At 42.5% G+C, this 17,077-nt stretch overlaps 1 protein-coding gene across 2 annotated transcripts in view; it reads left to right on the top strand.

Moving 5' to 3' along the window:
• The first annotated feature begins 2,682 nt into the window (after positions 1-2,682).
• Prkg2 (protein kinase cGMP-dependent 2) overlaps positions 2,683-17,077 on the top strand; it is an 89,858-nt gene continuing 75,463 nt past the window's right edge. For both annotated transcript variants that reach the window (XM_059275242.1, XM_059275241.1), the window contains exon 1: positions 2,683-3,143. In XM_059275242.1, coding sequence (XP_059131225.1) covers positions 2,683-3,143 — 461 coding nt within the window. The remainder of the gene's footprint in view (positions 3,144-17,077) is intronic.

Raw genomic sequence — 17,077 nt, 5'->3', positions numbered from 1 at the left:
GTTTGGGGCGATTTAACACTCTCTACTTAATTGTGCTTCAGGTTTATTGGATCGGTACAGATTTCACCCTATCCAGAGAACAGAAATGATTCTAGATCTTTTCATACTTAGGGTGTTAGACCGCTGTTCACTGTCAAGTCCAAGTTCTAATCCATGAGACGATATGCCTTGATAGAGTACATGACACTTGGAGCTTAGTAAGCAATTGTTTTGTGAATACAGAGTGAGTCATTAGTTTAATATTACATTTAAATCTGCTTATGCTTGCTGAGTTCTCTATAAGACAATCCCTTTTCCTCCTTGCCTCTCCTTGTTCACAAAGTCTGCCTAGAAGATGGCTTAGGGCTGCATGATAGAAACCTTTGGGAATGCCTTTCAGAATAGCATTCAAGTGAATTCTCAAGTCTCTATCAACATCTTCTGAATGGATAATTCTGGATACAAGTCTGTCTAGGCTCACTTTTTTTTTTTTGGGGGGGGGGGTTTCGAGACAGGGTTTCTCTGTGTAGCTTTGCGCCTTTCCTAGAACTCACTTGGTAGCCCAGGCTGGCCTCGAACTCACAGAGATCCGCCTGGCTCTGCCTCCCAAGTTCTGGGATTAAAGGCGTGCGCCACCACCGCCCTGCTAGGCTCACTTCTTTAAATTCTCCTCTTCTCCATCTTTCTGTGTGAAGTTAATGGGTGCGAATAATAAACGGTGCTGGCTGAACAGAGGCTTGAGGGCTGTGCCTGCTCCATGTCTGCAGCCTGTGAAGGCAACTCCTCACAGGCTTGTGTTTATTAATGGTGGCTCTTGGCGAGAATCCTGTGAGGAGTGGCCCAGTGTTGAAAGATATTTTACTTCTTATTTCTGTCTCGGTCTTGGGCAGCCTCCATTGGCTGGCAGCATCTGTTTAAAATTTGGAGACTGTGTTACATTTTTGCACCTAGCTAGCCTCTGTGGAGGCCACAATTAATCTGGTAGAAGTAATGAAATCAAGTCAAGATCTTTGTTTCTCTCTGAGCTTGAAATCTGGAGGGGGAGTGGGGAAATATGTGTTTGTAAACTTCATTTTTTGATCCTCTGTTCTGATTTTATAAAATCAGAAGTATTTCAGATGATTTTCACAGCTGATGTCCAGTTACCCAGACTATCCCATCCCAAACTGCAATGCTTGGTGTGCCAAGAGTTAGGGCAACATCTGCTGTACTCCAGCTGTGCAAATTTACTCAATAAGCTTATGACCTGCAGGTGATTTCCTTTTTTAAAAAAGATTTTATTTTTTTAAGTTTTAATTATGTGTAGGTGTCTGTGAGTGTGATGCTCATGGTGACCAAAATGGGGAATTGGATCTCTGAGAGCTGGAGTTACAGGTGGTTGTGGACAGTTGGCACTCTTAACTGCTAAACCATCTCTCCAGCCCTGACTTACTTTTTTCAAAATCTACTATTTTTTACGTGGAACTGTCTCAGTAAACCTAAACATGCCACTTACTTTCCATTGAAGTAATAATATCAATGAAACAAAGTATTTTGTTGCCAGCTCTTTGAATTTATAGTAAATGTTTAAATAAATACGTAGCTAAAAAAAATTACCCCTTATAATCTCTGATCTCCCTCTAGCAACCTGAGACTCATTGGATTAGTAATAACTTTGGGGTATCCACAAGGCTACAAGTATATGTGTGTGTGTGTGTGTGTGTGTGTGTGTGTGTGTGTGTTTATGCGCAAGCATGCTCATGCTCGCACATACGTGTCTATGCCTAGGCAGGCCAGAAGTTGATGTTAAGGTGTCATTGTTAATTGATTTCTACCTTATATGGTCTACCTGAACCTAGAGCTCACCAGTTTGGCTAGTCTAGCTACCCAACTTGCTCCAGGTTTCTCCTGTCTCTGCATGCTGGGCACTAGGAACCTAGGCAGGCTGAGGTCCCCACCCAACATTCATGTGTTGTTCCTCACACTTGTGTGGCACGTGCTTGACCCACTGAGCTGCCTTTTGAGCCCTGAAGATTTTCTTAATGAAGGAATAGAGCCTCACACCATGGGCCATCACTATTTACACCACTTGATTTGGGGGACCTAAAGTGAAGGATGTACAAGAAGCTTCACAGGGATGTTTTCTTCTCAGGGATCACAGTTCAAAAGTTTATAACAACTAGCACTGACAGAGAGGCAACACTTAGGAGGGGGCCAGGCAAGAACAAACTGCTAGTAAAGTGATACGAAATCTGCCTCTGTTCTGTGAGGAGTGCAGGCGTGTTATTTCTAAACCAATGGGAGTGGTGGGAGTCGTGACATTTCCCAGCCTCTGTTGCGGTGGCGGCTGCTCCTTTGCATCGAATCTGCGCCCTGCCGACATCCAAAGCGCGGTCTTGTTGGATGCTTTTGACAGTTATCCAGAGAGAATGACCAAAGAGAACAGGTGACACGGGCCGGTTGCAGAAAACGCTCAGGTGCGATGCTTGTGCTGGTGAAAGAACAGGGAAGAAGGAACACAAATGCTAACTGCTCTCCATGGAGGGATAAAGGAACTCTGTCATTAGCTTCCTTTGTGCGACTGGAGGAGTTTATTGCTTATCAAAGGATGATGACTGCTGTGTGTCTGTTTATGAAGCAGACTGGAAAGGGGAGGGCCGTTAGGAAGTGGAACTCCACTTGCTCACTCCCAATTCTGTGCCCTCCCTTAGGCTCCTGAGCAACATGGGAAATGGTTCAGTGAAACCCAAACATGCTAAGCATCCAGACGGCCAGCCAGGGAACCTCAGCACGGATGCCCTGCGGAGCAAAGTGGCAGAGCTGGAACGAGAGCTGAGGAGGAAGGATGCAGAGCTTCAGGAACGGGAGTACCACCTGAAGGAGCTGCGGGAGCAGCTGTCCAAGCAGACTGTGGCCATCGCGGAGCTCACAGAAGAACTGCAGAGCAAGTGTATCCAGCTGAACAAGCTGCAGGATGTGATCCACGTGCAGGGAGGAAGCCCACTGCAGGCTTCTCCTGACAAAGTGCCTTTGGAGGTTCACCGCAAGACCTCAGGGCTGGTCTCTCTTCATAGCAGGAGGGGGGCAAAGGCTGGAGTGTCTGCAGAGCCCACAACCCGAACCTATGACCTCAACAAACCCCCTGAGTTTTCCTTTGAGAAAGCAAGAGTCAGGAAGGACTCCAGGTAAGAAGTTTCTGTGCTCTGGTCATTCAAGTGGCCTACACAGTAGGGAAGACCAGAGAGGTGGCCATGAAGCTTCCCAAACGACCGAGGGCATGGCAACCTCAGTTGTGGGTATGGAGAACTGTGTGGAGTGGGCTTGTCCAGGAAATGTATCTCTTATTATGCAACTTTTTCTTCAAATCTGGAATTGTACTTTACCTGGAGGTTGAGGGATATAGTTTCAGAGACAGGTGCAACTGAGGGGCCAAATTTAGTAGATACCATCTTTGTTCTCTTGACACTCCCAGAAGAGTGAAGATCATTTAGGAAGGGTGCAATTGTCTTCCTGAGGAAGCAGACTTAACAATGTACACAAAGCACAGTGGGGTTGAACAGGTGCAGCAGAGCCAGCTTCCTAGGGGCTGGTCTGTGAGAGTCCTGAGAAAGGGCCATGATGCAGACTCAAAGGAGGATGACTTCATCCCTTCACTGCACAGTCAGGCTGGGTGCTTAAAATAAACAGACACAGATCTCTCCTTCTTGTGTGGAGAGACAGCACATGCAGAGAGACAAATGAGGAGTGTGAGATTATTAATTGGAGTAAATGGCGCAGTGGCTGGAAGCAATGTTGTGGGTGGTGTCCAGGGAGTGAGGGGAAAAGGTAAAAGAAGTGCCATTGTCATGAAGGCCTGGCTGATGGATGAGGTGACCTTTAGCTCAGACATGAAAGACAAACACTGAGCAGAAATTAGGTGAAAAGAGCATTTCGGGTAAAGGGAACAAACGAAGGTAGAATTAATTTATAGAATTTGATCGGTTTCCACTTAAATATTTCAGATCAGCATGTAATAGCGGTGCATATTTATATGTGCAGTGTGATATTTCAACACATGCATACAATGTCCATTGATCAAATTGGGAATTTAGGGTTTCTATGTTCTTAACATGTATTATGTTGGACACAAAATTTTGAATTTTTAAAAGAGAATGTAAGATTTCACTGCTGCTTTCTTCTTAAGTGTATATCAGTGTGTATATGTGGGTATGCTTCTGACTAAAGTTGGATTTCTTGATTAGGAGAAATTGATTAGAAAGGTGAGTCATGGTCTCCTCTCTGCATTGTCTTTCAGTGAGTAAGTGCTTTTAATTGACGTGAGCTTTTTGCCTTGGTAATGTCTCGGTTGAGCCTGTATCTCTGTGCAAGAGCTATGAAATTAAATCAAATTTTAATTTACTCGCAGGCACCAGTAACATAAATCAAGACGAAACATCCAGCTTAAACAAATAGCTGATTAATCTTGACAACAAAGTTATGAAGGGGGGTTTAATTCTTCAGTTTGTTGACAGCAATTGAAACAGTGAATAATCAATAAATATTCGAAAGGAAAAATAGTCATATTGGATTATTAATCATATGATTCTGTAGGTGAAATAAATCTGACTAATATTAGACATTAGTAGAGTTTTGTGAGGCCCGGCGTTTTATTATTAGTTGATTCAGAAAGGTCTTCTCTATTTATTTCTTTCAAAATAATAATTATTTTAGTAGTCTAGATTTATAGCTGTTATAAACATTCATATTTCTCAGAACTTGAATATTATTCACTATTTTTTGCTAGACAATGTATTTTGACATATGGACGTATAATTATATGTTATGCATCATGTCATTATGCACATACACACACACATGCACGTGGGCGTGTGGGCATATGCAATAGATCATTTACTGTCATCCCCAAATCTTCTCAAATTGAATCTGGTTTTATATATGGGACAGTGTATGAGAAAACTTAGTACTAATCCATCTTTGACTTTCTATCCATGTAAGCTACTCCCTCTCATCTTTAAACCAAGGATTTGTTTAGTCACTTTGTCCAAAGACTTGCACTCATCTTGAATCAAAACACTATTCCCCTAGAGCTGAACAATATGAGACAAACATATCCCTTTGAATTGTTTGGTTAGCTTAGTTATTACATGGCAAAGGAAATTGTTATTTATGCACTTTGGCTTTCTAAGCTAAACCCCCATTATTTTTCTTCTGTGTATAGTGAAGAGATCATTGGAAAGGCAGTGTGCCACTGAGTAAGGATTAGCAGTGAGTCTTCTCACCCCCATGGCAAGCCAGACAGCCACACGTCTATGTGTAAGTCAGGAGGAGGAAAGGGACTAATTGCTTTTTTTTTTAAATAGTGCTGGAGACCAAAAGACTAATTGATTTTCTTTAATGATTGGTTCTAAATAGAGCAACAAATCATTCATGCTCTAATAATCCTCATCTGCTTTCACAAAGCCTTGAGGTCATAGGTGAAATACTTAAGTAGGATATGGACCCATCACCCTTTCATTGACTGACTTATGCTTCAACTTCCCTTGATAAATGGACAAATATAATTCTCCTTCAGTCTGAAATAACTGGTTGAGCACCCTTAGCTCAATCCATTCAGAGATGTAAATTTTCAGTTTTAGAAGTAGTCACCACTAACAATTTTTCCACTTCTAAATACTTCTAGTTTTGAAGGAAAAGACCAAATAAATCTGGACTATTCCTTATGCAATTTGTGAAAAATTTTATAAGAAACAATGTTCTAGAAGTCAGAGCACTAGGAATATGGGTTGTTGGTCACTAACAAAGCCTGATACACACAGCCCATTGATTCGGCTGCTTTCCAAGCAGAGTCTGCTTGAGATGTGAGAATGCACTCAGTTAAAATGGCTGTCTGTTCATTCCTAGGCTCTCATAATTAATTCATGGAGCTTTGGTAATGTTTCCTGAATGAATTGAAATCTAAATTTATACCCAAGATACATGTATCACATACACTTTGGATAACTTTTGCTCTCCATGCTTGTTCAGAAAGCCATTGAATATCACTGTGATATATTCTTTTAAAAGAATATCTTTGCTAACAGAGGTTCACAGTTCTCTTAAAATCAAGTCTTAGGGAGCTGACAGAGGATAAAATTTGATGAGATAACAAATTAGGAACTTCGAAATTCCATTTCAATAATCCATGAGGAACTGTCACTCACAGCACTCACACCTGGGACTTTTGAGACCTCCCCATAGATACACTGTGACTGCTGAGTGACCCTCACTGACCTCAAGGCAGCCTCAGCTCATGCCAGCTTTGTTGACCTAGACCCACCGAGTGTACTTTTAGAGTTTGAAGAGGCAACCTGCATAACTGCATCTCTGTGCTTGAGGCAGGGGAACTTAATGGCATGGCAGGGGACTGTGGAGGTCTAGAAATTCTGTGCTACATTTCAAGGGTTTGTTCTTAAGCACTAGGCTCTGGTGTAGTTCAGCTGTCTAGTGGAACTTTGTACAATGATTGACAGGCTCTGTAATCCATGCTGTCCAGTGTGGTAGCCAGCAGTCAAATGTGGCCATTGAATGCTTGAAATGTGGTTAGTGCCTGTAAGGAAATGAATTTTCAACTTCAGCTAATTATGGTTATATATCTACAACTGTTGAAAGACTATTGGTTATTGCTATTCTAGGATATGTGTTTCTTGTAACGACCATTGCCAGTGATAGGACTGTGATCAATATGTGCTTGTTGGGAACACTTTATACACAAAGTAAGGCTAGTATAGGTAAAGCCACAGAAAATGTGAACTATCCTAACAGACTAAGGTGGGCACAAAGCAGAATTGCTGTGAAGCGGCACTGGACTTACATGGCCCTTTGTAATCACTTGGCATTGAGCCTATGGACCAGTTTAGATCTTCAAAGGCAGATAGCTGAGTAGGCATGCAGTCTGCTTCTATTACAGGCACCAGGTTTATGGGAGTGCTCTAACTTGCATGAGAGTTACTACATTCTATTAAGAGTTTTGGTCTCTGATTTAAATGTAATATAGGTGAATATTAGAAGACCTTAGAGCTAGATGAAGCTTAGGGATTATATCATGCTACTCTCTTCTGGGAAGAGTATGGAAAGGCACACATGGACATTACAATATATACCACAGAAGGTGGTGAACTCAGATTGGAATCTAAGATTTGACTTAGAGACCTCTTATATTTAGATCTACCCACAGATCTCAGTCCTACAGTTCAAGTACCAAGGTCCTTTATGATAGCATCCTCTGTTGGTTAGAAATGGTGGTGCTTCCTCCTCCTTCCGTGTGGAGCTGGGTAGGACCTGTATGTTTCACTGATGGTTAACGTGAGCTGTGTCCTAAGCCAAGCCCCATGAGTAAAGGGTATGAAGAGTGGATTTGACCCAAGCTGTGTTGCGCATGGCACATCACATAATGTTATTTGAATGAGTCTTGCGCTTCTCAAGGCTGAAACCAGGGGGAAGGGTTCAGTATTTCTGTCCATGTCAGATTTGCCATGAGTACCAAGTTAGCCAGGCATCCAAAGATCAGACCCATTACTGAAAATAAGTTTTCTGTTTCAGTAGATATTGTTTAGCAAACTCTAGCATTGGCAGAGCAAAATTACAAGCTCATGCTGAATGTCTGGTGGAACACGGGCAGATTTATCAGAGACATCTGGTAAGTGGCTGGTAAGAGCGCCTTTTGCGGGGAACACTTAAACTATCATTTGGAACTATTGTTCTTCTGAGAAGAGGAAAGCTAAAACAAAGACTTGCCATGACTTCAGATGTTGACTCCAGTTTTAGGAGGGACAATTAGTTTTATTTGTCACTCCCACCCCAGGAGCTGAATAGGTAAAAGTGGAAAAATGTTGGTGAGTCACACATTGAAGCGAGATGTGGGAAAGGAGTGAGGAAGAGTATGATGTTATTATTTGTGCTTCTTTTCTGAAGCAGTACTGAGCAGTATGTATGCACCAGAGAAATGTGTTTCCCTTACTCAACAGGAAAGTTCCTATGGGAAGAAATAATGTTGATGTATTAGTAAAGTGTGCTAGTCACCAGTGTGATGCTTCATAAACATGGAGATATGTAGTCCAACAACTCTGTAGATCATTTCTCTCTCACTTTACATATTACAGATGCGCACGCGCGTGCGCGTGCGCGCGCGCGCACACACACACACACACACACACACACACACACACACACACACACCAGCAACTGTGAACTGTGTGCTAGTCACCAGTTTAAATACTGCATAGATGTTGAGACATGCAGTGCTTACATTAGATCATCATATCCCTCTTTCCATTTGAGAAAACTGGGACCTGAGGCATGACATCACTTATCTAAGCTTGCAAAGCTCTTCATTTCTGAACACAGATGCGGTTCTAACTCTGCTACATGCAACCTTTCCAAAATTAGAATTAGAATAGGACTCTTCTTATTTTGGTTGAAAAGCCTTGTAGTAAACTAACTGTTAAATAATTATAACTGGATAGTTTAAATTCTGAAATTAGCAGAACAAAGAAATAGGATGCCATCAAGAAAACCCCTCTCTGCTTTTGTTGATTCCCCATGAAAATTTATACTTCCAGCAAGGGCTTCTCTGAACTGAGTTCACAGTACCAGGGAGTTGTGTGGGGGATGGGGCACAGGGGCTGAGTTAGTGACTTACATACTGCTATCCGAGAGCTTTTAATAGACAACTGGACATGTTGAGAATAAACTGTAAACGTTCACTTGTAAAGTTTGGTAGTTAAAAAGTTGGTGCATGTGCTTAAAATACTGCTGGCTTACCCTCACCATTCATCAAAGCGAACACTGAGGCACTCAGTCCAATGAAGGTACGGGAAAACAGAAATCTAACTGTTTGATGGGATTGCTAGAAGCGATGGGTGATGACTGCCAAGTGCCGTATGTACAGGAAGTCGTCACGCTGTTTGGAAACAAAGGTTATGATTTATAACAATAATGCTCTCATAGACACCCAGATCCAAGCTAGCTGCTGAGGGATGGACTGAGGAAACAAAGTCATCATTCAACTATTAGCTGCTGGTTGTTTTCCATACATTATCTCTTGGACGCTTTGGACTTGCCTAATCAGATACGTGTGATTTCTCCGTTGTACCAAAGGTGAAATGAAAGCTCAGGGTAATTTATCACTTGACTCAAGCTTGTAGTGTTGAGAGATTGTTGAAGCAGGTTTGCAGTTTGAGTTTACCTGAAGTCTAATGTATATTCTCAACTAGATGCAGCCTACGGAATGAATGGCTTCCCTTAAGCTTGTATAAGCAGGCTTGGGGAATTTTAGGGGGCTGGGGTGGGTGAGGGGTAACCTTTAGCTTTAAAGAAAAAGGGAGGGTAAATATGGGGGAGTTTTAAAAGTGTCTAGAATTAAGTGCAGCTGCCTTGTCATCTAGAAGCAGTTAAAAGAATTAATGGCCTCCCTGGTGCTGGCATCCAGCCCCTCTCACACGGCCTCTGCCTTTTCTCTTTCTCTAGGAATACAAGGGCGCTGAGCTCCACACACTCAGCCTCTCTCTGTCTCAGCCCCCAACTCTCCAATGCTCTGCTTTATTCATTTCTACCTTTTAGTTCTTGCTGCGACCCTGACTTCCAGCTGTCAGCAGCTAGGGTTTAGGAAAACGTTTAACGAAGTCTCAGAAAATACCCGTGACTTGAAGTCTGACTGTTTTGGATCGTCTGAAGTTCAAGGGCTTGCTGTTCAAGTGCTGTGAGAACCTGAGGACACTACCCCTTGGGCTACATTCTTAGGAGGAAAATCTCTGATGTTCTTCTATAATCAGTGTATCGATTCTAACCAATAGCTTCAGGTTGCAGGCAGCAGTGGATGGCCCTGCACAATAACAAATTCAAGTCAATGCTTATTTACTGCATGCTCAATCAGTGACGCTCAGTCTTTTAAATATAGTTAAGCCACTGTTGCCTTTGTAACCCTGCAGAGTTCTAGTACCCGAGGCTTAGCAAGCTGCCTTATTCAGAGTCATCATCTCCAGTTTCTTTAAAAAAAAATTATTTGTTGAGAATTTCATACAATGTATTTTGATTATATGCTCCCCAATGCCTCCCAGATCTATGTTTCCCTCCCAGACCCTTCCCTTCTTCCTTCCCTCCCAGATCTATCTCCATATCCCTCCCAGAACCACCTCTACATCCCTCCTAGATCCACCCCTACATCTGCATCTCTCAAAATTTGTGTCCTCTCTTTTTCTTCCTTTTAATAACTCATCGACTCCAGTTTGTGCTGTCCATAAACCCATGAGTGTGGGGCCATGCACTGGAGTGTGGTCATCTTACCTGGAGCCACATCCCTAAAGAAAACTGGCTCCTCTCTCCTCCAGAAGCCATTAGATGTCCATAATGCCTCAGTTAGGAGAGGGGTTCATGAATCCCTTCCCACTCTATGCAAGACTATTGGCTGCCTTGGTCTTGTGCAGGCAGGCAACCATGTCTTTGGTGAGTTCAAGAGCACAGTAGTCCCATTATGTCCAGAAGAAAATGTGTTGCTGTATTTTTCTTCAACCCCTGGCCCTTACAATCTTTCTGTCTTTTGAGATGGCCCCTGGGCTGTGGAAACATGGTTCCAGTTGTGAATGAGCACTCCACTGATGCTTATTCTCTGAGACTTGAACAGTTGTGAGCCTCTGCTTTAATCACGACCATTGTATAAAGAAATTAATCTCATCAGGTCTGAAACTTGCACTAAACTATGGGTCGAGAGGCATGCATTTAGAAGGCAGTTTGATACTATGTACATTTAGTAAAATAATGGTAGTATAATCACTGGGACTTGTGAGCTCCCCAGCCATGGTTTCTTGGCTGGATTTGCAGTACTAGGCATGTGTTTCCTCCTGTGGAGTGGACCTTAAATTCAACCAGAAAGCAGTTGGGTACCCCTATAACATCCATGCCACTATTGCACCCATGGGCATATCTTGACACATGGGTCATTATTGCAGAACACAGGCTGCACAGCTGGGTAAGACAGTTGACTTACTTTCTCTAAGTAGCCTGCACAGCACCTTCCAGAATCTAAAGAATGTGTCACCTCAGCTAGATGTTAAGACAGCTAGAATTTAATCTCAGCAACTTTGACATGTATTTATTTTGCTTTCTGGCTCCTCAGCTTGTAGCTACTGTAGACTCTATTGGTCATGTGGATTTGGAATTGTGTGGACTGGCTTTGAACCCTTGTCTTGGAGGCCTGGAGTGGGAGTGTCTAGATTCCCTTATTGAAATCCTCTCGGTGTCCTCTGAAAGACGGTGTGCCTTTCTGATATAGTCTCTCTTTTATTCCTAATTGTTATTCTAGACACTGTGTGTTTTCCTTGCTATATGCCTGCAGAAGACAGTAGTAGAAACAGTGCAGTTGAGGAGACAGTATCTTTCCTTCTGTGCTTGTTAGGTCAGAATGAACATCGACACAGCCCTGCTCTCACAAACACTGCAGTCTCTGTAAGCCAACACTGCTCCCTGTCTGACTTCTAAGATTTAAACAGCAATACAATTCCCAGGCAAGAAGAGCCGAGACAAGGTCAAACCTCTCAGGTGTCTAGACTGTATGGAAGTACCTTCTTTGCAAAGAATACCTTTATTATCCTATGACTACACCTCTCTCATTTTAAAATAGTCTGTCTTGGAAGTATTTTTTAGTTGTAAATCATTCAGGGCAGTCTTAACTGACAGGTGTCTTCTTTTTTTTTTCTTTAAATCTAGAATCAGCACTAGCTGGAGGATGTTTTAGATATAATTTATATTAAAGTATGGGTGGTCAGGAATCCCTCTGTCTAGTTAAGCCTCCCAGTATTATAGCTTGTCACACCAGTTCAGTTTGGGGGGGTAATTTTCCATCAGCAGTTTCGACAATCTTTTCAGAAGTTATAACCAAGCTCTGGGGGTGGGGAGAAAAGAAGTCTCTGGAGCTGTCCCCTCTACCCCCACAATGAGAAAGAGGGATGGGGAGCTAAGGAGAGACTAGAAGAGGTTACTGTTTGAAATGTCTTGGGACTAGGAGCTTCAGAGAAAACCAAGTAATAGGTTGCTGCACAATTAGCAATGTAAGCAACATGTATTTGCTGCCTCAGAGTGTTCCTGGTTGGAGGCCAGTGCGGTTTGTGTAGGTGGGTCACAAGGCTTCAGTGAAGAGGTCAGCTGGCTGTGCTCTTTTCTAGTAGCTTCTAGAGGAAGGTTCTCTTCCAAGCTCATATAACTGTTCATAGAATTAAGTGCAGGTGGGTACAGGACTGAAGTCCCAGATTTCTTCCTGATTTTGGCTGAGGACTGACCTTAGCAACTTAGACCTGGTGAGAGTCCCCTGTTGTGTGAGCCTCTCTCAGGCCTCCTTTCCACAGGGCACTTCTTTGTGGCAGGTGGGGATTCTCTTTACAGTTGGCTTAGAAACAGTCATAAAACCCTGGGGTAGTCTTCCACTATTGCTGTCTGTTTTGTTGGTGAGCAAAAAATCCTTGGATCTGTCCCTGCTGTATGGCAAGGTGTTACAGAAGGATGTAAAGTAGAAGTCAAACCAAACTCTTATTTCTTTGAAGGGAGGCTCTCTGATCAAAAATGGCCATGTGGGTATGTAAGGCCCACACACAACAAGTTCAGAGTCTTACTTCTGTGTTCATGGCAACATGCATCAGAGCCAAATGATAGGAACCACCCAATGTTTACCAGTGAATGAATGGAGAAACAGAAGGTAATATGTAGAAGGCACACATATGGGATATTATACAACCTTAACAAGATGTTATATCTCATGCTATAGTATAAACGAACCTTTAAGATATCATACAAAGTGAAGTAGATGAGGCTCAAAAGGACAAATATTGTCTAGTTCCACTTATATGACATATCTAAAGTAGTCAAATACATAGAGGTATAAAGCAGAGTGGCGATGGCCAGGGGCAGATGGACAGAGAGATGGAGTAACAGGTGCAGAGCTGGAAGCAGGTGAGTGATGGTCACAGACAATGGGAATATACCTAATGCTACTGAGCTATGCATTGAAAAGTAGTTAAATGGCACCTTTTGTATAACGTATATTTTATCACAACCTGAAAAATATTAGAGTTCTAGGACTGATTGGCAGTGTGCCCCCAAGTGCTCGGCCATGCTTCAATTTCCAGATGTGGGGGCTGGGAGGAGGGAGAAGGGAATAAGGCTGTTCTCATTTTTGTATCCACTTGTTATACTGTGAAAGAGAATGTGCCATATCAAAGTGCTATAGTAAACATTGATTATTAATTAGCTCTTAATTACTCGGTGTTAGCTGATTGCTTGCTTGACAAACGTCCATTTGTTAGATACATTTTTGTTGTTTTATCTACCTTCTCATCCCTTCAAGTGTTGCAGAACTGCTGCAGAGGGAATGATGGCATCCCTTGTTTACACCTATAGTTCTTCAGAAAAAGGGTTCTGTAGCTGGAGTTTTCCTGCCTGGCCCACAGTCAGAACAAATCTCTCTCACCTGCCAGCCCCACAGCCGCTCAAACCCGACCAAGTAAACACAGAGACTTATATTGCTTACAAACTGTATGGCCGTGGCAGGCTTCTTGCTAACTGTTCTTACAGCTTAAATTAATCCATTTCCATTAATCTATACCTTGCCACGTGGCTCGTGGCTTACCGCCATCTTCACATGCTGTTTGTCATCGTGGCGGCTGGCAGTGTCTCTCTCAGTCAGCCTTCCACTTCCCAGCTTTATTCTCCTCCTTGTCCCGCCTACACTTCCTGCCTAGCCAATGGCCAATCAGTGTTTTATTTCTTGACTAATTAGCAACACATTTGACATTCAGACCATCCCACAGCAGGGTTCTACATTTATTTATCCATTTGATGTGTGCGGATGTGTGTGTGTGTGTGTGTGTGTGTGTGTGTGTGTGTGTGTGTGTGTGCACATGTACATGCAACCCACTGAGCGGTGCCACTGTCCCACAACCGTAATACTCTAAGAATATGCTGTAGTCACCTGGGGAATTATTTGTAAAGGTATCTGGGTCCAGCCCTGGGAGAAGCTGCTTAAGTTGGTTTGAAGTGAGAGCTCAGGCTCATCATATAGATTTATAATCATGGCTCATCATATAGATTTATAAACGCGGCTCATCATATAGATTTATAAACACGGCTCACTGCTAGCACTGAGAACCCCTGTGTTACAAGGATGTGTACCTCCCCGCTCTGACTTCCAAAATAATCAGTTGAATGATCTAAGATGGGTGCTAATTAGATACTTAGAACTGTTTACCATTTATACCTAATTACCGTGCCACACCATCAAGGGTGTGCATATCATCAAGTGTGTCAGGCTAACTTCCTTGAACACTTGGATTGTTTTCAACATTTCATTATTAATCTCTGTTTTTAATGCTCATGGGGAAAGAACCATCTGCAGAAACCTGAGAAAGAGACGGAGAAGTGTTTGTTATAAGCAGAAAGTAACAGCAACGTGATTAAATTACAACCACGCCTGATTACATGGGCAGCAGGTATGAGGACGGACAGGAGAAAGTCATGCCTGTTTTCTGATTACCACCGGAATGACAGCATCCCTGTCCAGGCTGCCTTGTTGGTTTATAAATACATGCATTTATTAGTGATCTTTCTGTCTTATCTATCCAAATTTAGGGTGTGGGGATAGGAAACAAAGAGAAACATATTCTGGTTATCAGTTCTATTTGTTTATTAGGTGACTGAAGTCATTTACATCCACTCTTGCCCTTATGTCCATAATATTTAAACAAAGAGAAGGAATTGGAATATTTTCCAGAAATCTCAATTTCATCAAATTCCTAATATATAGCTTGAGAGGTTATGTAATAGGTCGGGGAGGAAAGCATAGCCTTGGTTTCCATGCTCTGAGTCTCTTGCAGGAAATTAAAATGATTTCTGCCCTGGGTGGTGAATACTATGCTGTAAGAGAGGTGCTAGGAAAGAAGGAACAATTCTGTTGTTTTACCTAGTCAGATATTTTGTTTACTTGTTTGTTTTGAAACAAGTTCTCATTATGTAGTGCTGGCTGGCCTGGAATTCACTATATAGAGCAGGCTGGCCTTGAACTCTGCAACCTTCTGCTTCTACTTCCAGAGTGCTGGAATTGAAGGTGTGTACCACCACACCCAGTCTTAAGAGAAAAATCTCAAGTTGGGTCTTAAGGGAGATGTAGACTATAGGGATATAGAGTGGGCTGGCACATTGGGGGACAGTGTAGTTCAGTGGGTGTAGACACCCTAAAATGTGAGGAGACTGGACAATTGGTGGGGTTAAATCATTAGAGTTTCACCAACGTATGGAAGTGATTTCCCTGAATGAATATACTTAGAACTTATGTAAAGAGTATAGAGCTTTCCAGTTCTTCATTTTTAAATTGGTGGTGAGTAGCTGATTCATCATGGTAATAGCTAACTCTTGAGCAGTATACTTTATGTCCCAGGTACTGTTCTAAGTACATTATGCTGTTAACTAATTTAATTCTCCTGGAAATTCCATGACCTGTGGACTGTGTTTATTGTTGTTTTACAGCTTAGAAAATCTAAGAGGTTAGGTGACATGCCCAAGTTTCCACAGTTACCACATGGGAGACCTTGGAATCAAACTCTGACATCCCAGTTCAAAGTCATGTGCTCATAGCAAGAGTGTCCTATGTATGTTTCTTATTTGATTATATAATTAAGCTGTGAAATAAAATGCCATACAACATATAATGTGGACATAGAACTGATGCTTGGTGGTAAGAGAAGGCAAAGGTTGGCCAAACCTTGGGTAAAGAAGCTACCACCAAGAAAGCGTGGTAATGAGGGATATGACCAAACACAAGGCCAGATGTCGCTCACATCTAGGACTCAGGATCCAGGACTGAGAACCCAGCATCAAGAAATGTGGGTGAACTTTGACAAATGGAATTTCCTGAGCCAGCTTGGAAGACGGGAATTTATTGCTTTGAAGAATGTTGATTATGCAAATTGGTGCTATAAAAGGATTATGAAAGGTTGTGATGTTGCCTCAGATGAGTATGAATTTGAGATCCCGCCCGCTAGAGGAGCTTTGAATGGAGCAGAGTTGTCTTGGAAATGCCTTTGTTGCTCTGTGCTTCCCAGAACCTTTGCTTCCCATCAGTCTCCAGAAAAGCATGCTTTAATTACTTGTGTTGCCAACTGCTGATGTTGCCATGCACGGAGGATTTGCTGTCGTGTTGTCACAGTTATATGCAGAGTATGGGTATGGAGCAGGTGGGGTGTCATGCCCTAATCACTGCTGAGAAACCCACAAATCAGAAGGCTAAGCAACTGGCCCAGGGTTGAAGCTGGGAACTCGCAGAGCTGAGATTTGGAGCTAATATTTTCTAGTTCCCGAGCCACATACATTTGAAAATAAATTGGGATCAGTGGTGGTTCTGGGGAGATGGTTCATGGTGTAAGTACTTTCCAGGCAAGCATGAGGACCTGAGTTTGGATCCCTAGTACCCACATAACAAGCCAGGTATGGTAATATGTACCTGTAGCCCCAACACCATGAGGTGGAGACAGGAGGACCCTCAGGACCTTCCCTCCAGCCAGTTTAGCTAATTGAGGGGCTCTAGGTTTAGGGAGTGACTCTGCCTCAAAAAACATAATGTGGAGAATGGTGAAAGAAGACATTTAAAGTTCATCTCTGGCCTCCACACATGTGTGTGCATTCTCACAATATATACAGACTGATTCCTCATGGAAGCACACAAATAGTAAAGTGAATACACCCAAGTAACCATCAACCATTACTGCAGACTAGAACATTATCCCAGAAGCTCCTTGTGCATCTCCCAGTTTTTAATCCATCATCCACTTCCAAGTTACTCTCTCTACTACTATTACCATAAATTGATTTTTACATATTTTAGTCACTGACTTTAATGGAGCTACAGATCACAACTCTACAGTTTCTCTCTTTTTCTTTATATAGCAAAACTCATTTTTGTTATATGTAGTGGTGACTTAAGGATTGTCCTTGCTTTGTGGGGTTTATTGAGTGACCCTGTGTAACTGACCACCTCCATACTGGACATTTGGGTGCTTCTGGTTTTAATGCCTATGAATACCTCTGTCATGTCTTTTGGTGCATG

This window comes from Peromyscus eremicus, chromosome 10 (genome assembly GCF_949786415.1).
Source record: "Peromyscus eremicus chromosome 10, PerEre_H2_v1, whole genome shotgun sequence".
NCBI lineage: Eukaryota > Metazoa > Chordata > Mammalia > Rodentia > Cricetidae > Peromyscus > Peromyscus eremicus.
The sequence above is the reverse complement of the archived record's forward strand: the minus strand, read 5'-3'. Positions and strand labels throughout refer to the sequence as shown.